The sequence below is a fragment of the Octodon degus genome, unplaced genomic scaffold (genome assembly GCF_000260255.1).
Source record: "Octodon degus isolate 3935 unplaced genomic scaffold, OctDeg1.0 scaffold00249, whole genome shotgun sequence".
Taxonomy (NCBI): Eukaryota; Metazoa; Chordata; class Mammalia; order Rodentia; family Octodontidae; genus Octodon; species Octodon degus.
The window spans coordinates 387113-412779 of record NW_004524825.1 but is presented as its reverse complement, the minus strand read 5'-3'; the positions used below and the strand labels follow the sequence as shown (position 1 = coordinate 412779).

General features: G+C 40.5%; 1 protein-coding gene across 1 annotated transcript in view; it reads right to left on the bottom strand.

Moving 5' to 3' along the window:
* Gabra3 (gamma-aminobutyric acid type A receptor alpha3 subunit) overlaps positions 1 to 25667 on the bottom strand; it is a 289092-nt gene that overhangs the window by 53640 nt on the left and 209785 nt on the right. Inside the window, exon 6 of the mRNA XM_004646005.3 lies at positions 4980 to 5062. Within this exon, the coding sequence (XP_004646062.1) occupies positions 4980 to 5062 (83 nt within the window). The remainder of the gene's footprint in view (positions 1 to 4979; positions 5063 to 25667) is intronic.

Here is a 25667-nt window from a genome sequence, read left to right as displayed (position 1 = left end):
TGTGGCCAGCTCAGCCCGCCAGGGGGCGGGCTGGCTGGCATGTGGTGCTGGGGGATTGAACTTCGGTCCCTGTGCTTTAGCTAAGCTTGATTCTAAGTAGGTGCTTTAGACCACTGAGCCATCTCACCAGCCCCAGGATTATCTTAAAAAAGAACAAATATACAACATGCACGTAAAAGTATTCAGAATCTTTGGCTACTAGAGCAGTGTAAAGCTAAACAACCCTGAAATTATATCCTACTCTAGTAAGAATGGCTTGTCAAGGACTTAAAAAAGAACAAATACTGGCAATACTGTAGAAATTCCATTTGATACATCATACCTTTTCTGGGACTCTCCCCAAAAGTTATAAAGAGGTCATAGTAGAATGGTCCACACACACACACCCATGTTTATTGTAGCACTACCTACAATAGCTAAATTATGAAAGTGGCCTAACTGCCCATCCACAGATGAACGGAAAAGGAAATGTGATATCTGTACACAGTGGAGTACTACTCTGCCATAAAAAAGGATAAGTGTCAGTCATTTAAAGGAAACTGGATGCATCTTGAAATTATAATGCTAAGTGAAATGAATCAGTTACAGAAGGTTAAATGCTATGTGGTTTCTCTAATACTAGAAATCAAAATATAAGTAATTTAAAGTATAAAATAAAAGGAATATGGTCAGAAAGGTCAGTTGTGTGGATATGGGAATGGGATCTGTAGAAGGGAGGCATGACGAGGGAAAGAAGAGCAAACATTTCCAAGATGCAACAAGCACGCATTCCAAGTCCTCAAAATGAATGCAACTATGTGTCATAGATATGCATTAATCATCAAAAGAAAGTTACCTTACAAATAAAATTATAGCATTTCTGGCAACTCCAACTTCTTGTTTATGAACCCTGTCATTCAGTATGCCAGGGATTTGGGAATATTGCCAATAGCAATGATAGAAAAATGATTAACGACTCCTAACGCCACAGATCAGTTTTGCCTGTTTTCATGTATAATAAAAAGTGAGCCACACTCTATATAAGTACGTTTCTGACCTCTTCTGGTCAGCATTCTAGCTACGATGTAATTTGCATTGCTGAGTGCTATGGAACTGTCACAATTCTGTGGTATTTACTGCACTCTCACATCACAGTTTTCATCCTTTCTGATGGACAGCAGGGTAGTTTTCACCATATCTCTATTAATTATGCTAGCGACATAATTTATATGTCTTTTGGTAAAGAAAAACACTAGTTGATGCTTGGAAATATGCTCAGGACTAGAGACGCAAAGTTATGAGATATGTGTATGTGCAGCATTATTAAATGCCCCCAAACAAGTTCGTAATCTTCATAGCAATTTACAGGCTTATTAGTAGGTCATGACAATACAGATACATTATGCTCAACGATTGGTGATATATTCTATGTTTTTAATTTTGGTCATTTTAGTTGAGTATGTAGTGCTGTAGTTTTTATATTACTTTATATTTCTCTACTAAAGTAAGTGGAGAGAGAGATTGAGAGAAAGAGAAAGAAATGAGAAACAGACAAACAGAAATTGGGAAGCCCTCCTTCTTAAGGGAGCAGTTTGTTACGGCTGTGTCTAGATGTCCCCCTAAAGCCTCATGAAGTCGTAGAGGGGGCTGTTTCAGAGGTGGCTGGATATGGCGTGAGTGACACCGGGATCAAGGGTGTGTAATGATTCAATCAGTCACTGATTGCTTTGTACAGTTCCGGGTGTGCATAACGCGAAGACCCACCTGGGTGTGAGTGCTACCCGCCCTAAGGGCGCAAAGCCTGGACAGAATGTAAGGGGCAGAGAGGGTGCTGCCACCCCTCCCGCTGCTTTGCTGCCTTTGGCCCACCATGACCTGTTCCTCCTCTGCGATGCCCCTCTGCCGGACCGGCCTACGTTGGAGTCAGCTGACTGTGAACTGAAAGCCCTGCAGACTGTGAGCTCAATAATCCTTTCCCCGCTTAGCCTGCAGGTGTCGGGCATTTTGTCTCTGCAATAAGGCAGGTGACTAAGACACAGCTCAAGATTTGGCAACTTTTCTATTGAAGCAGTATGAATATTTCCCCACACCTCATGGCTCACCTTTCCTTTGGATGAGGGGAATACTTGAATTTTAATGTATTCCAATTTTTTCTCTTTCATTTTTGTGGTCCATTCTATTCCATGTTGCATTTAAAGAACGTATATTACCTTCGAGATTCTGAAGTTGCTTTTTTATGTCTTCTTCTGAAAGTTCTACTTTACCCTTTTCACATTTAGCTCTGGAGTTCATATGGGATTTATGCTTGTACATTATCTGGGATGAGCCAAGATCTCTCTCTCTCTCTCTCTCTCTCTCTCTCTCTCTCTCTCTCTCTGTCTCTCTCTCTGTCTCCCTGTCTCTCTCTCTCTTTCCCTCTTCCTCTCTCATTTTTATTTTGTTCCACTAATAGTTTCTTGTATAAATTGCTATAACTTTATTTTTTTACTTTTTATAAGTTTTCTTTTTCTCAGCCTGTGTTCGCAGTACAGAATGAGTACATTCATTGTGGAGAACGGGTACGTGTACGTAACACATCTGAATTCTTTGTCCTTGCCCTTCTCTCACTTCTTTGCCAGCATTGGATTCATTTATTTTATAAAGTTATTTATTACTTATACAGATTAACAGCCAGACTAATGGGCCAAAGACATACTTTTCTTCATGATTGCCCTAACTATTCTTGACACTTGAATTTTGTTTGTTTGTTTGAGACAGGGTCTTGCTGCGCAGTTCAGGCTGGCCCTGAGCTCACTTTGTGGCCCAGGCTGGCCTCCAACTCACAATGATCCTCCTGCCTCAGCCTCCCACGTGCTGGGATTCCAGGCATGTGCCGCCATGTGTGGAAAAGCGCTTTAATATTTACATGTAAACTTTAGAATTAGCATTGTTTTCTTGATATGTAGCCAGCGTGGTGTCGCATGTACTTTTCATATTGGCTCTTGACCTCATGCTCTGGTCCCAAAGTCAGACTTCGATGCAAGCTGTGAACCTGGGCCAGAACACTACAGGTCACAGGTTAATGTTAGAGTGGTCCACCTGCTTTTCAAATCTTTGGTCTCTTTAATCTCTGTTGTCTCTACACTTCTAGGGCTCCTTGCAGTTTATAATGAGCGCAGTGACCACCAACAAACAACTTTGTCCTACCTAGAATGGAAGCGACACCCATCTCATTTGATACTAAATCCACTGCAACAAAGATCTACAAGTCTCCACCAAGTTCTGTCAGTTACTGTGCCGTACATCTAATCCATCAGGGGAGTCAGGGGCCAGAATCAGGCCGCTTCTCACCACGTTACCACTGTCACTGCGAGCTAAGCCAGCATCAAGCATTCCCTGAAATCCTTCCATAGCCCCCTCTTCTCCATCACATTTCACTTACTGGATGCCACTTCTATCATCTCCCTACTTGGAGGATTTGGGGAACTTTTAACTATTGTGAAATACAAAGGAAAGTGGGGTTTTTTTAAATGTATTGGGTGCAGGGTCTCACTACGCAGATTGGACTCACAGTGGTTCTCCTGTTTTCAGCCTCCGTAGCATTGAGATTACAGGTGTGTGCCACTATGCCCAGTCTCAGTGGCCCGCTCAGGGTGCCCAGGGCTGGGGCCAGTGCGGCATGTGGTACTAGGGATCGAACCCTGGATCCTGCGCTTGCCTAAGCAGGAGCTTAGTCCACCAAGCTATCTTGCCAGCCCAAGAAAAGTGTCATTATCTGCTGCGCCCTACATGTTATGGAGCAGTAGAATATATTCCTCCTACCCAGCTATTTTGACAGTTGTTATCCCTGCTGTCCCTAGCCTCCCACATCTACCTTATTTTCGAATAAAATGGGGTAATCATGATCAGTATGTTTTCAGTTTCAGCACTAACAGCATCCTCCACCTAGGCCTGGCTGACTCTCCGTAGTCCATAGTACTTCTACGTCTTCCCACGGTTCTCCTCACTTTACACTCTACCTCGCATGTTCCCTTTTTATTCATTATTTAGTTGATCTTTCACTGTCTCTCTCCTCTCTAATACAAGTTCCACATGGCTTGTGGAGTTTGTTTTATTCATGGACACATTCCCACTCCTAGAATGGAGGCTGGCACACAGAAGACAGTCTGTAAATATTTGACAAATAAATGAATGAAAAATATGTCACATATAATTTTTGGAGTTTTTCAAATATTCTTTCAAAAACGCAGAGGTAAATCTAACACAGACAGGCTCACACACATTTTGGTATATTACTCTGGTGATTTGCTACATAACATACACTGAAATTCTTAGATTTAGAAACACTTCCAAACTCCATTCAGTTTTTTTTTTTTTTCGGAACCAGGAATTGAACTCAGGCCCCTGCACTTGCCAGGCAAGCACTTATTCCACTGAGCCATCTTCCCGGCCCCTCCATTCAGTTTTGACTTTTCTAATTCATTTGGAAACAAACTGCGTGTTTACTTTCTTCTCTATAAAATTTACAACTACTGGGAAAGGTAATGTCCTAAAAACTGAGCAAATCTTCAGTGGCTGCCTCTGTACTATTTACTGTTGAGAATGAGACAGAAGTATACAGAGGTACAGGCTGAATGGACGTTTAACAACATGTGTAAGTATAGTGTCCTTCAGTGATCTTCTCTTTCAGAAGCTGCTGCTTGTACTGTATATAAGTTCTAACCTGCTCTGTCCTCTGGGAAAATTAGCAAACAGATGTTGATACTTTAAAGACACAGAAATTATTCTGAAATGGTGACATAAGATTTAGCATGTAAAAAGAAAACTGTTAAGCTCTGAGGAAGAAAACTGAAGAGCTAAGGCTCTTCGTCGTGGCCACTCGTACTTCCCACATTCTCTGTACTTGCGTCCATAGTAGCCAGAGCTATAGGCCTTAGCTTCAGAGACAACTAGAGGAGAAATAGGACAGACTGATTTCTTTTGGTAGGAGACCAAGCAAAGAAAACTGAGAAAATACATACAGCTTCCGAACTTCAGTGGGCAGGCATGCACATCCATGGGAAAATCTTCCAAGTGCATGGGACACTCAGCATGAATCGTGAGCCTGAGAGAGAAGACAACGGAAAACAGAAAATCAAGTAAACTACAATAAATGTTATTAAGCATAAGGTTCAGATCACGCCCAACAGCACCCCTAAGACTGGCAAGGCAGTCTGCTTGTTTAGGCTCACTGAGATTCGAGTCTTTCTGAACATAAAAGATGGATTAAATGAACTAGACAGTGTATCAAAGCCTCATTCAGTATTCATATTTTTAGATCACATCTGAATTCCACGGTGCCATCTTTTGAATATATATATATATATATATATATATATATATATATATATATATATATATATATATATTTCATCTGGCCTTCTGTTCCTTCCTTAGCTATTCTTCAAGCAGCCTGAAGGCCCTAGGTCCTGGCTAATTCACTCGTAACCGCAGTTTAATTGTATCTGAAATAATTCTTCTCAGCAGGCTATTATGTGAGTGAAGCAATTGAAAGATTGCACTGAAGAGGAAAGATGTGTAGAAAGAATATCTTCACTCTGATAATGAACAGACACAAAATACAGCTCTGCTGCTCATAGGAAGTGCTCCAGCTTTGTTAGGAGTGATGGGTCTCCAAATACACACGAGCGCGCATGCACACACACACACACACACACACACACACACACATCAACTAAGCATTTCAGAAAGAACCCCAGTATATGACAGGGCATCAGAAAGTTCAAATCCCAAGAGCTCATGCTCCAACATACATGTAGCATGAGCTCCTGAATGGATAGGGCATGGCCTGCCATATCCACACAGCTATTCACACCAACCTGTATAAATAATCTTTGTCAAGGTTTTACTTCTGAATTCTTTCAAGTTTTTGAAGCTCAACTTTGCTTGGCTTAGAAAATAGTCTCTTATGTAGAAATGGTACCTGCACAGCAAAAAATATGGAATTCTTCAGAACCTAGCTCGAAGGAGCTATTTCTAGCGAGCTTTTATACCTCCCACACTGAGCCCAATTCCTGCCATGCTATTGAAGCTCCAATAAGCTGAGACGCTGGTCATCAGTTATAGTGCCATTCGTTCCCGCATGCAGTTTTCTCCATTGGACGAGCACCTCTGCTCATCTCTTTTCAGGATTCAGAATTCCTATTTAGTAGAACGTCAGCACAATAGGCTGAGTGAAACACTTCTCATTTCTAGGAACTACCAAAGATGCACACTGGGAAAATGTCCAGTGGAAGCAATAAATGAAGCTCTGTGAGGTGTCCCATGTGCACGCTCTCCCTTCTCACTCTCCTCACCCGCAGTGTTGCTGTATCAGGACCTGGTAGCAAGATCCTGGCAAGAGAGTCCCCAGGCCATTGCTGCCCCACTTTGCTTCTCTTTGGTTGATGCAAGTGAGGTACCAGAGGATATTTATTTATCATTAAATTATAGACATCCATGTGTCTAGGAAGACACGGCAAGTTCAGTGTACAATTGCGATTATTGCAAGGATCATCGCTAATATCATCTGAGATGTACAACACAGCTACAGTTTCGAAGGCACATTCGCACTCACCACTCCCGTTCAAGTCTGCCCCTAGCATTGGTACTGTGGCGATGCTGGGTGCCTTCAAGTAAGGATGCTATTTAGTCCATTTGCTCTCCATACTATCCCCATGAGGAACGTATTACAGGCATTATTGTAAACCCTGTTGTAGAGACCAGAAATTTAAGTGTTTTTCAGGGCCAGCAAGATAGCTCAGGGGACTAATGCTCCTGATTAGACAAACTTAAGCAAGCTCAGAGACCATGGTTCAATCTCCCACACCACATGCCATGCCAGCCCCACTCCCAGGGTGGGCTGAGCCAGCCACAGAGTCTGGGTGTGGTGGCACATGCCTGTAATCCCGGCGCTGGGGAGGCTGAAAACAGAAGGATCACCAAGAGTCTGAGCTGCATAGTGAGACCCTGGAACAATGAAATACATTTAAAAATAAAAATAAAAAAGTAGGTAAATAAATAGTTTTTCAGTTGAAGTGTTTGTCTCCATCACATGACCTGCACAACTGGGGTGGAAATCCAGAGTTTTTTCTATGGCAATTGTGTTCTGTATATCTGAGGGTCAATGTCTCTTCTGCTCCTTGGGAATCGTAATCATGTGAGAGATGCTGCAATTGCTTATGTTCCCCTTGGGCCAACATTTCCCATGTAGAAGGTGGTTGTTGGTCAAGTCAGGGTTCTTTCTGTTGTAGAGAAAGCTTGATGGGATCTTAAAAGTCATAGCAAGGTAGAAGGTAAGAGGGAGGGAAGGAGGAAGAGAGGACAACACGACAAAGATGTCAGAGAGCACCAGGGAGAATGCAACCATAATTTGCTTCTGAAGCTCCCTGCCCGTACAAACATCTGCTCCTTCCTCTCTGCTCTGTTCTTAGGTGGGATGGGCTTGGAGTGCACAGAAAGGCAGATAGTAAAGTTCTTATGAATCAGGCCTGCTCCCAATAGAAATCACTGTCTTTCCATGCTGCCTTTCTAACTTCTTTGTTGTGGTCTTGTTCTCCACTTCCCAAGGACCATTACTGAGACGTAAAGTAATTTTCCCTTGACATCACACATAATAGGCAGCATCTTAGAAATAATAATATAAGTACTGAGAGGGAACACAGTTTTCTGTATTAAATTCTCATGGACACTTTCAGTATATAAAAGAAGTTGCAGGTTTCTCAGTGAATTATGTCTCTCTTGTGTCTAGTTCTTTGAGTCATCAAGCCCCCTTTCTGCCTTAAAAGTAAAGGTCACATTGGTGGCATGGCTGGCTGGCTTGAGAATCGAGCTTTTTTCAAGACACATGGGACACCTGGTAAATATCCAAGGGATTAATTAGAACCTCAAGGGCACTTGTCATCCAGCTCCAATCTCTCATTTGCTGAGGGGCACACAATTGGTTTTTTTCCTTCCGGCTTGAGCTCTTGCTAATGCACACCTGAGCACACTTGCTCTAGTTAGCCTACTTGGAGCCATGTCGATTGCTGCCATTCTGATCATTTGTGAAGTTGTTCGATGTCCATCAGTTTAGACAATGAGCCTAGATTAGCGATGCTGGCCAGTTAGCCACCTCCAGTCTGGCTGCCTGGAGTACAATCGAGTTTGATTTTTCCTGCTCATTCCTGACAGAGTTTGTTTGTCTCAGTTTTGTCACGTATCCAATGCCTGACAACATCTATGGCTTTCTTCCAAATAGTCCACTTTCTAATCTCTGTAAAATAGTTTTCTTCCCTAGTCCTAAAGGTTGAACAGATTATTGACAAAAAGCATTGTCACTCAGAATAAAGAGTATCTACCACAAAACAGGGTCTAACCCTAGAGATTCAACATGTCTAAAACCTCCTATATCTAGAGGTGCAGGGACTACACCTCTGTTGTCAGTCACAGATGCTAAACTACATTTATTTCTTTATTCAGTACAGTCACGTTTTCCTACTCTTGCCAGGCCCACTGTCCTGCCTGATCTCCATGGAAAGACCTTGTGTGCACATGTGAGTCTAGCAGTGAGTTCTTCACCCAGACTTAGATGAGCCTCCTGCCAAAGAAGAGCAGTGTGTGTGGGCACAAGGAGTCCCCGTGCAACTTGACATAGTTCTGTAGAAGGCACTGTGGGTGTGGAGAAGTTGAAAGAAAAAGTATCATGTGGCCATCAGACAAGGCCTTGGAGGACCGAAAGCACCTCAGATGAAGGAAGCTTCAGAGGTGAGTGAAGCGAAGTAGAGAGAGGCATTCTAAAGAATAGTGCATCTGCTTGACAACATAATGCTCAGTGAAATAAATCACACACAGGAGGTTAAGTAGCACGTGGCCTTTCTTATATGAGAAATTCAAAATATAAATAAAGAGCAAAATAAAGGAGAGAGGAGGGTAGGGAGGGGGAGGGTGGAGTAAAAATTATCACAATGACATATATAACAATTCGCCAGATCTTTTCCTCCAAAAACACACATACAATATATACATATAATAGACATATATTATGTGTGTTTGTGGTGTAACTCATTGCCAATATATTATGAACACATAAGTATCAGTTATGCTAATGCACAAATGCCTTTTTGCAAACAACTCTGGCTCATTTGGGTAATTGCTTTGTCATCATGTGCTTTGTTGCTCAGTGGCTGTTTTCTTTCAGACCACTACAGCAAAACGCTAACATTTTATTATCGCCAGAGCCTCCTGACTGTCTCTAGGCTGCCAGCGCATTCTTTACACAAGCGCTTCCTGTTTTCCCAGCACACACAGAATGAAGCCCAATGCCTACATGATCTGACACGATCTCGGTCCCTATACCTCGTGTTTGTCTCTTACTGCACCCTCCCGGGCTCCCTCAGCAATCACTACTGTCACAAGGCAGGCTCCGTGACATTACTGCTAGGTAGGCGCTGTGTTCTCTGCCCAGAATGTTCTTTCGGAATACCTGGATGACTAATTCCTGCACTTTTCTCTGGTCCTTGCTTAATTAACATATTCTGAAAGAGGCCTGTTCTGACCTCCCTTCAATTTCCCACTCACCCTCTGCATAATAAATCTTACCGTGCTTCTATCTTTTTTCATCGTATCTGACATGCAACATGACATACAAATTACTTTCCCATCCCCATGTATTTTTTTTCTTCCCTTTCTATAAGGTTACAGATTTTTGTCTCACTTTTTTTTTGATTTGTATCAAGAGCCCAGTGAGGTACCACACATATTATAGGTTTTCCATGAATCGCCACTGAATGAGTCAATTACCGGATGACTTTTCTTTCCTAAAGACATATGTTTCTCTGAGAAGCTTGAAAAGAGTAGGTGTCAGTTGGGTAACATCAAGTTCAAGTATTCCCAGGGCTCCCACAAAGAGGCATCTTAATAGGATTCATTAATATCAAAGTATGTCAATCTCTCTCCTTTCTTGGGTATATAGTTTCTTTCCTACAATTTCAGAGTTTTGAGAACCTTATAGGAAGCATCGAAGTGGGGCACGGTGGGTCATGCCTGCCATTCTTGCATGCTGGGAAGCAGAGGCAGGAGGACTGAAGTTTGAGTCCAGCCTGGACAACTTAGCAAATGAACTAGACCCTGTCTCAAAATTTTAAAAAGTAAAAGTCAAAAAGGATGGAGGCCCAAGTCAGTGCAAAGGCCTCAGGTTCAGTTTCCTGACTCGGTAACGCAGTCAATGAATATTTATTGATCACTGGCTATGTACAAAGGTACTATTTTAAGCAATGTCTATTAGGATTTTTCTCTACTTAAAACTTATATCTAAGTAGAGGAATACAAAAAAAACAAGATAAATAAGCAAATTATATAGTATATTAGAAGGTTGGCAGGAGGGTTTTATAGGTAAATGGATGCAACTAGAGACCATACCCACAAGTGAAATAAATCAGACCCGCATGTGTGAACATCATACTGGCTAGCTAGTACCAGGACCTGAAAGAGTAAATGAGATCCAAAGGTACAACAGATACTGGGAAAGGGAAAGAAACTGTTCAAAGGGAAGGAGCAACTGAGATGACGAAAAGGAGAAAGGAAAGAAAGAAGCAAGGAGAAAAATACATATGTATGTACACAGGATAGCTTGGTTAACTGTACTGCTGATTTCTACTGCTCTATTGAAAGGAACAGTTAATGCTTACATTTATTTATTTTGTTTTAACTTTTTGACCAACTTAGGATGCTTATATCTGGCAATCTAAAAAATTAATTTGAAGAAAACAATATGCAGTATTAAAAATGTTGAATTCTTATCATCTTGTTTAGTGAAATTCTGTATTATTTCTAATTTTTAAAAATATTTTTGTTCTCTTTGAAAAATAAAAAAAAAATTAAAATGAAACTTACAGGGCCAGCAAGATAGCTCCACAGACTAAAGCGCCTGCGTAGGCACAGAGCTGTGGCCGGGGTTCGATCCCCAGCTTGCCGGCCCCGCCCCCAGGGCTTGCTGAGCCAGTGATTGAGACTGGGCATGATGGTGAGTGCCTGGAATCCCAGCTCTTGGGAGGCTGATAACAGGAGAATCACTATGGGGCTGATGTGTGTAGTTCGACCCTGTAGACCCTGTACTAAATGCATTTTTTAAAAAGATGTAAAAAATTAAACTTATAGAATTATTAAAATGAAAAAGGAACTATAGGTAGAAAAGGTAATGGGAAAGCATTGAAATTTTTAAGAGTGTTCAGGGATTACCTCACTGAATAGGGGACATGTGACATGTGAACAAGGACCTGAAGGAAATGAGAGAATGATGCCGCTGGAAACATGGAGAAAACATGTTACAAGCAGAAGGAGTAACAACTTTAAAAGCCCTGGTGTAGAAGTGCATGTGGCGCGGCTGAGCGCAGCTAGCCAGGAGGAGCAGTAACAGAAAGCAAGTTCTAGGAGGCAATCGTAGGGCAGGCCGTGCCCTCCACGGCTTTCTAGGATACTTTAGCATTTCCTCCCAGGGAAGTAGGAAGGCACTGCAAGATTTTATCAGCATAAGCCTGACTTAAATTGACTAATATTTTAGGATTATTTGGCGGCTGTGTGAAGAATTAAATAAAAGGAGGGCAAGAACAAAAGCAGGGAGATGAAATCTAAAACACCATAATTCTAAACTCTCCAAAATCTTAAAGGCAACTTTCTCAACAGACAAAGTGAACTTATAGAAAATTTACATGCATGCCAGTATTTAATAGTAAAAGATTAAGTTACTTAGCACTAAGTGCGGGCAAGGATGTCTGCTGCCTTTTATTCAATTTTTATTAATGATTTGGCCATTATAAGATGGAAAATAAGTTAGAATGAATGCTAGGGGTATGGAGTTTCTCTTTGGAGGTGATTAACATGTTCTCAGATCAGTTATTGGTGATGGCTGCAAAATTATAAAGTTAATAAAACCATTTAATTGTAGACTTTAAAAAATTTAATTGTATGATGTGTGAACTGTGTTCCAACCAAGCTGTCAAAAATTAGGCAAGCAAAACAGTGTAAGACTGGAGTCTGAAAGCAGAAATCAAAGCCATCTCTATGTGCAGTGGCACGTTCAGACACCGTGGGATACAGATTTGAGATGCCAGTGTGAACCAAATTGCTCTGGAAATTCAAAACACTGCCTTTCAAAAATTCCACTTTTTTCTTTTTGCAAAACTGTTAAGTTTAAGCTGACTCTAAAATTTATACAGAAACACAAGGAATTTAGAATAGTTGAAATATCAAACTAAAAACTCTTCTGCACAGCACAGGAAATAATCAATAGAGGGGAAAACAACCTATGGAACAAAAGAAAATATTTGCAAGTTGTATTCTTGACAACTAATTAACATCCAATGGACACGGTTGGCTGAAATGTAAATTAGTAAGGCTAATTTAGAGAACCAGTTTGGAGGTTCCACAAAAAAATGGAAAATGATATTTATGATCCAGTCAGCCAACTTCTGTGTATATATTGAAAGATTCCAAAGGCACCATATTAAAAAAAAGCTTGCACATGTTTATTGTAGGTCTACTCACAATAGCTAAGGTATGTTAGAAGCCTCAGCGTCCATCATGGTACTGATACATAAGGAAAATGTGATGTACATCTCCCAGTAGAATATTATTCAGCAATAAAGAAGATTGAAAGCTTGTCATTTCCAGAAAAATAGAAAGAAATAGAAATCATCATGTTATGCAAATAAGCCAGAAAGAGACATACAAGTAGCACGTGTTCTGTAGTGAAAACTAATGAACAGAGCACTTGAAGGTAGAGATTTCTAGAGGTGAAGAGGCATGAAGGGTAAAGAATGGGAGGCTGGAGTTCACCTTTATGCACTGAATACCACACTGACTCCTATTAAAATACGCCAATAGTAGCTGTTAATAAAAGTAGTAGAATATTTTTATAAAGAATATAGGCCTTTTTATTCAATATCTCCTGTATTGCAGTTTGCACATGCCAATTAAAACAACACTAAGATTTCATCTCACCCCAGAAAGAATAGCTATCATCAAGATGTCAACTAATAAGAAATACTAGCAAGGCTGCGGCGGGGGGGGGGGGGGGGGCGGGGGGGGGGGGGGGGAGGAATGAACCATTTTAATTTTCTGAGAATTTCTTGTATTCTTTGATTACCTCTATCTTTTTTTTTTGTGCTATGAATCAAACTCACGACCTCATGCATTTGCCAGGCAGACACTATGCTGCTGAGCTATATCTCTGGCTCTGAGAGTTTCATATATTTGTGACACAAATATATTTCTGAAATATTCACATCTTATTGTTGGTGGGAGTATGAATTGATAAAACTACTAAGGAAATTAGTATGGAGATTCCTCCAAAACTAAATCAAACTAGAAGTTCCATTTGCCTCAGCTGTTCCCTTTCTAGGTATCTTCCAAAATGAACTAAAACCATCAAACCACAGTAATACATGCGCATCCATGTTTATGGTAGCACAGTTGGTAAAAGCTAAATCTTGGGGAAAGCCCATGTACCCATCAACAGATAAATGGATAAAGAAAATGTGGTATGTATATACAATGGAATACTACTCTGCCATGAAGAAAGGTAAACCTTAGTCATTTTTGGTAAATGGATCCATCTTGACATCATCACTTTCAGTGAAATAAATGCAGCTCAGAAGTTGAAATATCCCACTGTTTCTCTTTTATGAGAAACACAATGTATAAATGAGAAGAAAAAAATGGAGGTCAGCTATTAGGAAGTAGAAAGAACATGCTCAACATGGTAGGGGAACAAAGAAGGAGAGGAGAGGGAAAGGAAGGAATGGAATGGGAATTTAAAAAGAGAGAATGGAAGGAAAAATGGCAAAAATATTTTGTAAATAGGGAGGGGAAGAAGGCTGTAAGAGGGAAGGAGAATGGGAAAAATGATTAAGATATATCATATATTATGTGCAGATACAAATTCCCAATGGTCAGTGTAATTAGGCATGGCAAACATGTACTAATTAGGAATAATGATAAAAGAGCATAGACCGTTATTTGAAAGCACAAGCAAATATTAGCCAACAATGGATCATAGACATACATTTAAGAACTAAAATTTCTATAGGAGAACATAGGTGAAAAATCTTTGTTACCTCAAGTTAGGCAGAGTTATATTATGTACTACAGCAGAAGCATGGTGTATAAAACAATGAAAGTCGTATAAATTGTACTTCATCAAATGAAAGTGATCGATGATGTGGAGTGTGCCTAAGGAGAGTCACATGGAGAGAAAACACTCTCTCAGGCTTTCACAGAGAGCACATTGGCCAAGCAATGGTCGTGACTCATCCACATGGCTGCACTGACAAAGGTTCGACAATCGGAGGTACAGGATCTCAGGATAAATCCTGAGGGGATTTCACTGACCTTCTCAGACCCAAAAGCTACAACTCTTCTTGCACAGGTCCTGCTTTACCTTGGTCTTAACCATCCAGCAGGAAAGTATGAAAACGAAATATGAGAAGTAAAGCCATGGTGTTATGTTGAGCTGTGGGGGACTCAGGTCAACAATTTCTGACATTGCCAGTCAAGCGGAACACCCAATATTTTTTTGGACTACTGAACTCTTTTAGAATATTTTGCTGAGTTTACACACCTATAATATTGAAATGATGGAACTTAAAAAAAAGGGGGGGATACAGATGAATGTCCATTTTGTATCTGTGTATTCAAAGTGGTTAGGATAGATATATAGTTACATTTTATTAATGAATAGAGGGATTTGTTCTATTGGTGTTTGTAGATAGGATATCAAGTCTGCATCTTGTACAGCAATTAACCACTAGGAAGAATGTATGCAATGTGTTAATTATTGAAACTGTCCTACCAATTTGATTTGAACCTGTCTCATTGCTATTTGTTTCTCAACAAAATTATGAAAAAAAAAATTTGATCATCAAAACCACCATAAAAAATGAAAAGACAAAACACAGAGTGGGTGAATGTAGTTGGGAAACATACCTGATAAAATATTTGTGTCAAGAATATATGAAATTCTCAAATTAGATATGGAGGGAATGTATTCCAATGCAACAAAAGTCATCCACAATAAACAGCTCACAGAACCAACCAGGAAAAGTTCAAAGTTTTTCCATCAAGACAAGAATCCCCACTTTCATCACTTCTGTTCAAAATGATAGAGGGTAAGCCAAATCGCTAAGCGGATTAAAGCACCTGCTTAGACAGATGCAAGGGTCAGAGGTTTGATCCCCAGCGTACTGTGCTGGCCCTGTCTCCGGAGCTCCCTGAGACGGCAATTGAGTCTGGGCATGGTATCGCGTGCCTATAATCCCAGTGCTTGAGAGGTTGTAAACAGGCGGATCAGTATGAGTCCGATCTAGTAGTGAGACCCTGAGCACCCTGTAGACCCTTCCATAAAATACAAAAGAAGAAGAAGAAGAAGAAGAAGAAGAAGAAGAAGAAGAAGAAGAAGAAGAAGAAGAAGAAGAAGAAGTTGCAAATGAACAGAAAGATACCCTGTATCTTTGTTGGTTGGAAAAATTAATATTGTTAAATTGTTCATGCTGCACAAAATGCTTCATAGATTTAATTAATGCAAGCCCAAGCAACATAGAGTGTTATTTGCACAGAAATTTATTTATTTATTTATTTATTTATTTATTTATTTATTTAATGTATTTAGCACAGGGTCTCACTACTCAGCTGGGACTCATGGCGATCCTCCTATTTCCAGCCTCCCCAACACTGGGATTACAGGTATGCAATTCCATGCCTGGTCTTGACAGCCAGTTCAGTGTACCCAGCGACAGGGTTGGTGTGGCCTGTGGTGCCAGGGATTGAACCCCAGTCACTGGGCTTGCCTAAGCAGGCATGTAGTCCACCAAGCTATTGCATCAACCCTTATTTTCACAGAAATTTAAAGAAACATTTTAAATTCTTGTATAATGAGAAGAGACCTTGAATAGATAGACACTTTAAACCAAATAAACAAAGCCATGAGCATCGCATGCCCTGGCTTCAAGGATACTATAAATGTTCAATAATGAAAAGAACAAGAAGCTGGTACAGAACTGGACACATGGTTGACCAGAAAGCAACAGAAAGCCCAGAAATTAATGATCACACGTGCAGTCAATTGCTTCTCAATGGGGATACAAGAACATGAAGCTGGATATTTATATGCAGAAGAATGAGACAAAGTCCTTGACCTCCCAGCAGAGGCAAAAGCTGATGCGAAATAGATCGAAAGCTGAAATGCAAGAGCTAAAACTATGAAACTACAGGAAAAAGCATAGGGAAAAGCTCCATAACATTGGTCTGCGCAATGATATTTTTGGATTAGAGCTCAAAGCACAAGAAACAAAAGGAAAAATGGACAAATAGTATTACATACAACTAAAACATTTCTACATGGCAAAGAAAGCAAACAACAGCTTGAAGAAACAAGTTACAGAATGGCAGGAAATTTTTCAAATCATATATCTAATTAGGGATCAGAGCCCGAAACATGTAAGGAACACAACTCAGTAACAGCAAATAAACATCACAAACATGCATAAAGAACCTCAAAAGAAGACACAATGTGCCCCACAGTGAGAAGCTTCAGCGAAACGCAAATGAAAACCCCAGTGAGTCTATGCAGCGGCTGGCGCACAGCCTGTATGTCTGTCCGCCGATGAATGGGTAGAGACAATGCTGTATTTATCCTATTTATACATAGCATTTATGGAATACTACTTGGCTATAAAGAAGGACAAACTGAAGAAATTTGTGGGAAAACAAATGCACCAGAAAAACTAAATGTTTAGTGCAATCAATCAGGCATACAAACTCAAACAGCACACACTATCTCTTATTTGAGCAAGACGAAAGTATAAACTAAGGTCAAAATAAAGGATGGAAAGAAATGAAACAAAAACATCTTTTGCAAATAGGAAGTGGTCTACGAGAGTAAGAGCGTGGTCAATATTAGTTAAAGGGCAAAAGTATCAAATAAATATAAAAAACAAGCTCAAGAGATCTATTGTAACTAAGCGGTACTTCTTTACAATGTACTATACTTAATTATGATGTAGTTTATAATTGAAGGTTGACAAGAGATAGTGTATGTTAATAAGCTTGATTTACATTTTCCACAATGTACGTATTTATGAAAGCATTATGCTGTATACCACGAATGAACGTAAGTTTTATCTGTCATTTTTTTTGGTACCATGAATCATACTCAGGACCTCGTGCTTGCCAGGCAGGCGTTGTGCCATTGAACTATATCCCCAGCCCCTACCTGTCAAATTTTTAAAAAGCACATTGATTCCAATGGCAGACTGACAGATTTAGCACTCAGTTCTATCACCTAGCAGGTGTGTGCAAGTTACTTTAAATTCTCTGTATCTTGTCAGCTAACATATTACACATGCTAATGAAAACCTCAAAACTGAATGATATTATGAAGAGAGTAATAGTATATTGGGAAGATGAGTAATCTGAGGATGGAGATTCATCAAGCTGGGTTAATGTCTTTCCAGAAGTTTACACAATATGAGTGATATTTAACACTTTGTCCATTTCCTATGACCTGAACTACAGTATTTTATATAATGGAGTACTACTCAGCTATGAAGAAGGATAAACGTTACATTTATAGGTAAACAGATGCAACTTGAGATCATACTCATAAGTGAAATAAATCAGTCTTACATACACAAATACTGTATTGTCTTCTGGTGTGAGAAGCTAAAACAGTAAATAAGACTCCAAATGTATAATAGATACTATGAAATGGAAAGAAAGTACCCAAAAGGTAAGAGAAACTGGAATGGGGGAAAGCAGAAAAGAAGGAAGGGAAAAGGAAATACATATACAGGAATATTATGTATTTGTAGTACATAAATTGTATATGTAGTGTATAGATGATAGGACAGTAATACTACTAATTGCTATAAGCTCATTGAAAGGAAAGGTTTATTCCTATATTGTTTGATTGATCAATTTTTCATACCTGTATCTTGTAATATGAGCAACTACTTTGAAGATAACAATATGAAATGTACTATTTTAGTTACTTTTCTCTCATTGCTGGGACAATACCCAATACCCAACATTAAGGAGGGAAAGGTTTATTTAGCTCACAGTTAGTGGAGGTTTCAGTCCATACTGGGCTGGCTCCAAGACAGAGTGGCACATGGTAAAGGGCAGCAGTACGTGGTGGTAGAAAGCAGCAAAAAGCAAAGGAAGAGACCGTAGCTGAAGCTTCTAGCCAGCCTCTCTCCCCCCCTTTACATTGTAATGCAGATTACCCACCATAGGGCTGGGGTAGCATTCACACCCATAATCCCTGCATTGGATCATGAATTGATCACAAACTCTAGAAGCAGCCTCATTGACTGCAAGAGACTTTGGAGGGTCACCTAGATACAAATCATAACACTAGCCATTTTTACTGTCCTACAATCTTGTTTTCAGTTTTTATATCACTAATTATGTTATTCCATATCACAAGATTAAGAATCTCTGTTATTGACTGAAAATCACAAGGAAAATATTTTTTCAACTTCTTTGGAAAGTATCTATTTGGTTATTTGGTGTCCCTATCTCAGTGGCACTAGAAATATCTCAGTATATTTTCAAAATGAGCACATCCATCAGAGGTTAGTCTTACTATGCTATTTGCTGACTATTTTTCTATTTTTCATTTCATTCATATAAAAGCCAAGTTTTTACATTGCATTTGTTACACTGTGCTTTTCAACTTTAGGATTTTCTTGGAGGGTGGGTACACTTTGTCTCTTGAACTAGATTAACTAAATACATGTAAATCATTGGCTTCTAGATGGGAATCCGCCTAATGTGCCAACACATTGAAAAAACGAGCCCGCTGCAGGAGCTCTATTATCCAGGTCTTTGTTTTCTGGTATGGTCTGAGCCCTTCCATCCCCCTGAACTTCACATGCTGAAATCTCATCCCCAGTGATGAACGTCAAATGGTAGGTCCTTTGGGAGACGATCAGGTTGTGAAGGCTCTGATTTCAGGAATGGGATTCATAAGAGATCCAAAGGAGCTTGTTAGCTTTTCCAGAAAACAAAGCAAGAAGGTACTGTCTTTGAAGTAGATGGCTCCAGAGACAATGAAGCCTTGATCTTAAACTCCCAATCCTCCAGAAGTGGGAAAGTAAATTTGTTTCCTTTGCTTTAATTTATTAGTACATGCACTCACTCCGTAATGTTTACTTTCCTTGTGAGAAGTTGGGACATGTACATAACACGTCTTGATTTCCCTTTTCAGACCCTCCCCTCCCCCCATGCTGTCTTGGCCCCTTCCCTTAATGAACCCATGTTTGCAGTACAGTGTTTACACTGTGTGCACTTGCTCCGTGTACACAACATGCCCCCCATTCCTTTTCTCGCCTCTCATCCCTTCCCTCCCAGGACATTGTACTGGCATTCTCATTTAGTTCTGGAAAGTGGCTGATTTCATCCTTGATTTCTTCTGCAACCCATTGGTTAGTTAAGGTATTGTTTACTTCTTGTTGGCTTGCATAAACATTTCAGTTTTCTTTTATTGTTGATTTCTAAATTCATTCCAGTGGGGCAAATATATGGCATGTGTGCCAGAGAGGACATGTGGAACCCTCTGTTGGCATGCAAGACAAGTTACCCCGGAAGCTGACTATTGGATACCAGCTTCTGTTTCTAAACTATAATCCCAGTGCTGAGGTTTAATTGCTGGCACTTTGCAATATATAATTCAGGTTGTGGTTGCATTTAGGTACTTGTTCTCTAAAAGGCTCATTATCACTATTCTAGGATATGATAACAGCATAGTATAGTTTCAATTATTTTCTATTTACTGAAGACTGATTTACTGGCTGGAATATAGTCTATTTTGGAGAAAGTTCCATGCGCTGCCGAAAAAAAAGTGTGCATTCTGTTGTTGCGTGGAGCCTTCTGTAAATATTTTTAAGTTCATTTGCTCAAAGGTTTTGTTGAACTCTGATATTTCTTTTTAATTATTTGTCTCCTTGTTGTATCCACTTGTGACAGTGGGTTGTTCAGGCTCCCCACTATAATTTTGTTTGCATCTGTCTGATCTTTTATGTCCAGTAGTACTTATTTTACAAAATCGGTTGCACCATTGTTTGATTCATATATGTTAATAATTGTTACCTCTTCCTGTTGGAGTGTTTATGTAACCAATTCATAGCAACCTTCTTTTCCCATTTTTATCAGTTTTGCTTGAAGTCCAATTCACCTGACTATAAGTTAGCTATACCTGATTTTTTTTCAGGTTCCTGTTATATGGAATAGCTTTTATCCTTTGATTTTTAGTGTATGAGCCTCTTTTTGTAGTAAGTATGTTTCTTATATACAAGATATTATTGTGTTTTGTTTTTCATCCATTCTGTCAGTCTAGATCTTTGATTCAGGAATTGAGACCATTAACATCGAGTGTTATTGCCAACAGGTACTGACGTGTTCCTGTCCTTGCCTTATTTTCTTGTTACTGATTCCCTATTTCATTTCTACTTAACTGCTCTGCCTACCTCGTATATTTGATGTATTAGACTTTTGTCAGTGAAGCTAATTTCACTGTCTTTTTCTGCGGTATCTTTGAGAATTTTTTGGAGTGCTGGCTTTGTAGTCATGAATTTCTTGAGGTGCTATTTATCATGAAAGTATCTTACTTCTCCATCAATTTTCAAAGATAGTTTTGCAGGATATATCAACCTAGGTTCAAAATTATTTTCTTTAAGGGCTTTCTTTCATTCCAAGCTCTCCTAGTGTTTGTTTTATGATGAGAGGTCTGCTGTAATTCCAATGGGTTTTCCTTCAGAAGTGATTCATTGTTTTTCTATAATTGCTTTTAAGATTGTGTTCTTGTGCTGGACTTCTGGGATTTTGACTACCAGTGTATCATGGAGAGGTTCTTTTCTGATAATGGCTATTGGGGTTCTAAATGTCTCACATAATTCTTTTATGTTATTTGGAAAGTTTTCAGCTCTCAGCTCAGTAAATAGGTCCTTTATGCTATTGTGCCATCTTCCAATTCTTTACCAGTTCCAATTATTCCTAGATTAATCCTCTCGGCATCATCTAGGAGATGTTGAATTCATTTTTCATGTTCTCTTATTGTTTCTCATTCTATCTTCTGGTGTGGAGATTCTGTCTTCAAGTTGATCACTTCTGCATTCCATACATTCTTTTTTAAAATTTATGTATTTGGTACAGGGTCTCACTACACAGCTGGGCCTTGTAATGATCCTCCTGTTTTCAGCCTTCCCAGTGCTGGGATTACAGCCACCACAGCACCACGCCCAGTCTCTGTGGCCAGCACAGCACACCCAGGAGCAGGGCCTGCATAGCATGTGGTGCTTGGAATCAAATCCCAGCCCCTGTGCTTGCCTAGGTAGAAGCTTAGTCCACCGAGCTATCTCGCCGGCCAATGTTTCTATTTCTGTTAGCTTATTTATATTGAGGCTTGTGGGTTGAGGAGACCTCTTTAGTTAATGTCTACTTTTCAGTGGTGGCCTCTGCCCAAGGACTCAACCACCTGTGTTTACTTGGGATGGAAGGTTGCAGCATGTTTGGCCCGGTAACTAGTTTTCCCAAAGTGGTCCACAGTATTGTTTTTATTTTTTATTTTTGGCGGAACCAGGGCTTGAACTCAGACCCTTGCACTTGGTAGGCAAGCACTTATTCTCCCCAGCGCCTAGTCCACAGTATTGTTAATGAGCCATAGGCAATCCAGATATTGGCATCTCAAGAAAACCAATTAACAACAACTATGACATCTTGGCTATAGTAATTAAATTAGCATCAATTACATTAAATACAAACTGAATATTGGCAGATCATAAGGATCAAAAAAGTACCATCCTTCATTAAAAAGACATCCATAAGTAAAGTAAGAACATTAGAACTATCCAAATATAGACCTACTATTGCCCTACAGTAAGTGTCTACTAAATGGAACAACAACTACTACTAAAACTAACAAGGTATTCAACAGTAATAGTATAAATTAAATATTTATCTGGAGATTCTTAAGAGATATCGTAGTAAAGATGTAGGGGGTGGGGAACCAGAGAATAAAAAATTAAAATTTAAAAAAAAGTAGCTGATGGGGTATGAGAAGGAGGAGAGGAAAAAATGCCAGGATGTCCTATTAAGGAGTAAAAAGAAATGAACTAATAGTGATAGAGAAGAGTTACTGGAAAGAATGAGCAAGAAAAAAGATAAACAGTAGGAAAAAGAGATAAAAAAGAAAGAAGATAAAAAAATTGGAAGCGGCCTGGCCAGATAGCTCAGTGGACTAAAGCACCTGCTTAGGCAGACTCAGGGACCAGGGTTCGATTCCCAGTGTGCCATGCCAGCCCCACCCCCGGGGTGCACTAAGATGGAGAATGAGACTGGGTGTTTTGGCGTGTGCCTATAATCCAAGTGCTTGGAAGACTGAAAACAAGAGGATCACTATGAGTCCAATCTGTGCAGTGAGACCCTGTACTAAATACATAAAAAAGAAAAAAAAAACAAGATAAAAGCCAAAACAGAAACTAAAAGAAGAGAAACAAAAGTGGGAGAAAGACTCTAAAATCTGAAAAGCAGACAATAATGAAAGAAAGATTTTAAAACATATAAAGTAGAAGGGCCAGCAAGATAGCTCAGCAGACTAAGCACTTGCTTAGGTAAGTGCAGCGGCCAGGGTTCCAGCGCATGCTGTGTTGGCCCCAGCCCCAGGCACTCTGAGCTGGTGATGGAGTTTGGGCATGGTAGGGCACACCTATAATTGCAGCACTAGGGAGGCTGAAAACAGGAGGATCACTACAAGTTCGAACTGCGTAGTGAGACCCTGCACACAAACAAAAAGGAAAATCAAAAAAAGAGTTAAAGAAAAAAATTCCTGTGTTGCTTTTTTTTTTTCATTTCTTTTTCTTTTTTTGCAGAACCAGGGATTAAACTCAGGCCCTTGCATTTGCCAGGGAAGAGTTTATTCCACTGAGCTATCTCCCCGGCCCACTGTATTATTTGTCACAGTCTGCACTCTTGTGATCTTAGCTTTGGAGCCCGTGGGTCTTTGCAGTGCCTTTCCTGCACTAAAAGCCCTCCTGTTCATTCTCCCTAGACTGTGGCTGCCATTCAAGCCAAGGTGTGTCTTTACTGTCCTTGGTAGAGGGGGAACATGATCTGCCCTCACTTCTCTCCTGGATATAGGCCACAAGTCAGGGTTCAAGTGGGATGTTGGATTTAATGTCTAACGTTGTGGTTCTACTTTCTCCCTTCTGTTGGGGTGTTGTCTCCATCCAGAAATAAGTTGCTTGGCTAGTCTTTACCTCAGCTGCCCCATGCTGTGGTCCCCTAGTAGTAGAGTGCCACTCCTATAGTCCTGCTCTCTCCTGTGGGCTGGGGCACAAGTCTGCCGTCTCACGTGGTACTGGGGTACTGCTCCAGGTGAGCTCTGTCATGTGTGTGGAGGGGTCCTAAACTAAGAGAAGCCCTCAGAGGAAATCCATCTCCACAGTGCTAATGGGTAAAGGCTACTGAATACATGTACTGGTGATTAACTGTGGCTATCACACCTTTAAGAGGAATACAGGAGGCAGAAGCTTAAGCTTTGAAGAGAATAAGACTGTCTGAAGTTCGGTGTGAGGCCCACCATAGAGAATCTGTCAAGTAGGCCTTTTGGAAATGGAGCAATGTGCTCTATACTCTGAGGGATGTTCTTTCTAAAATTCAAACTACAGACCACACCACTTTAAAGGCAGTGGAGGTGCCAGGCAGGCTATTTGTTTAATCATGGAGTAAAGGGCAGGATTTGGGATTTACGGCAAAAAAGAAAGGGTAATAAATCACCTACAGCCATTATCAGTACACGATGAGTCACTTGCAATATACCACCAGCAAAAACCCAAACCGAGGAGGGCATTAGTCACAGAAGCTCGGCTGTCTGCACACTTCCCATTAAATCCTCAAGCTCCAGACAAGAGGCTCAGGACGAGCAAAACAAAGAAGAGGAGTGTGACTCCTGGCTACATTTACCCTTCGGAGCGAGCACGTCTGGGTTTTAAGGGTCACCTCAGAGGCTATCGCCTCCCTTTGTGACTCACTTTCCTGTACTCCCGTCTGTCGGCAGGCACTTGTGACCTCACCGCGCGAAGCTCTCATGTGTCTGTCTTCATCTACATTGTCCTTGTTCTCCAACGCATGTCCTTTCCTCTTTATACAAGAACTGATCAATGAATACAGTGTTTATTTAAATTTTACAATTTCTATTACTGTAAAATACTGCCATCCCCACCAGATCCCCCCTTGCTTTCAACACACTTATTCCATTGTCTTCACCACCTTCTGAAGTACTCCTGCAAGTCTTCTTTCCTGAGTGTCTTCCAGAGATATGATTAAAAAAGTGAATACTGCTGGTGAGTGCCATCCAACAGAAAGATCGGCTGGGAAAAATGTCCTGGTGTGTCTTTATCCACCTTGTTCCCCAGATACGGCAGCACAGGACTTCTGGTTCCTCACCAAGGCCACAGTGACCACGACCGGCAAACATTTTGAATCAATTCCAGATGCAGAAGCAGTCATGACAATGCAACTAAAGACATGAAAGAGGATTTCCAGAAGCACTTCAAAAAGTGGCAAGAGCGACTGAATAAGTGTGTTTGGAAAAACGGGGCGGGGCGGTGTTTAGATGAGATTGATGGTAACATGTCTTTTGTTGTAACAAGGTTGTTTTAATTTAAAGCCCCGCCTTAGCTCTTTGTTGCACCTCCTGTGCAAGGCACATCTTTTCACATCTTTGCTAAAGCTCTATCCCCACTACCACATGCTGTTTGTGCCCTTCTGACAGAGACATCCTAGTTCTTAGCACGTAAGATTGTTAGTATCTGTGTGTGTGTCTCCTGCCTAGGATTCTGAGCAACTCGAGAGACAAAGCTCTGTTCATCATTGTGATCCATCCTGAACACGAGAGTTGGCACAGAGCGCAGTGGTTGATGACTCCTTCTTGGTCTAATATTATCTCCATTTCTCAGAAGAAGAAACTGAGACCCAGACAGACGAAATGTCTTGCCCCAAGTTACACCGCTGGTCTGTGTCAGAACTGGCACTCGTGCGGAGCTTCTGATTCTTACCCTGACACTTATTCCATTACAGCACAGGGTCTCCTCTCTACCCATGGCACCATGTAAAATAGCTGGGTACTTCAGAGCAATAGTGATCAGCATTAAAATTAATTTTCTAACATATTCAATCTTCCTAGAGACCACCTTCTCTTGAGAAAAAACATACTCCTTTATAATCCAAGCCACTGCTTTCCAGTTTGAACTGGCAAAAATGAAAGAAGTGTGGGAAAAACTCCTAGGCATACTTTGCTCCCCCTCCTATACTGTGCAGAGAGCTGTTTTCCCTGTGGAGCACTCTCATACCTGTGCCTATGGCCCCGTGTCTCAGGGACTCCCATAAAGTCCAGCTCACAGCATGCCACTGGGGAATTTTTTGAAACATCCATTATGCCTTCTACCTCCTAGTGTAGTAGAAGACGTCTTTTACCTTTTCTCCCAGAATATGAACTCTTAGCCAGCAAGAAATGGCTGTCACTACACAAAGCATGCAGAGTAATTTGTGGTTTACTGAGGACTTAACCCCTTTCTTTCCTCTCAACTCATCCTAAACTTTCTCAGAGCCCAAAATGAGCCACTCCATCTCTTGTATGA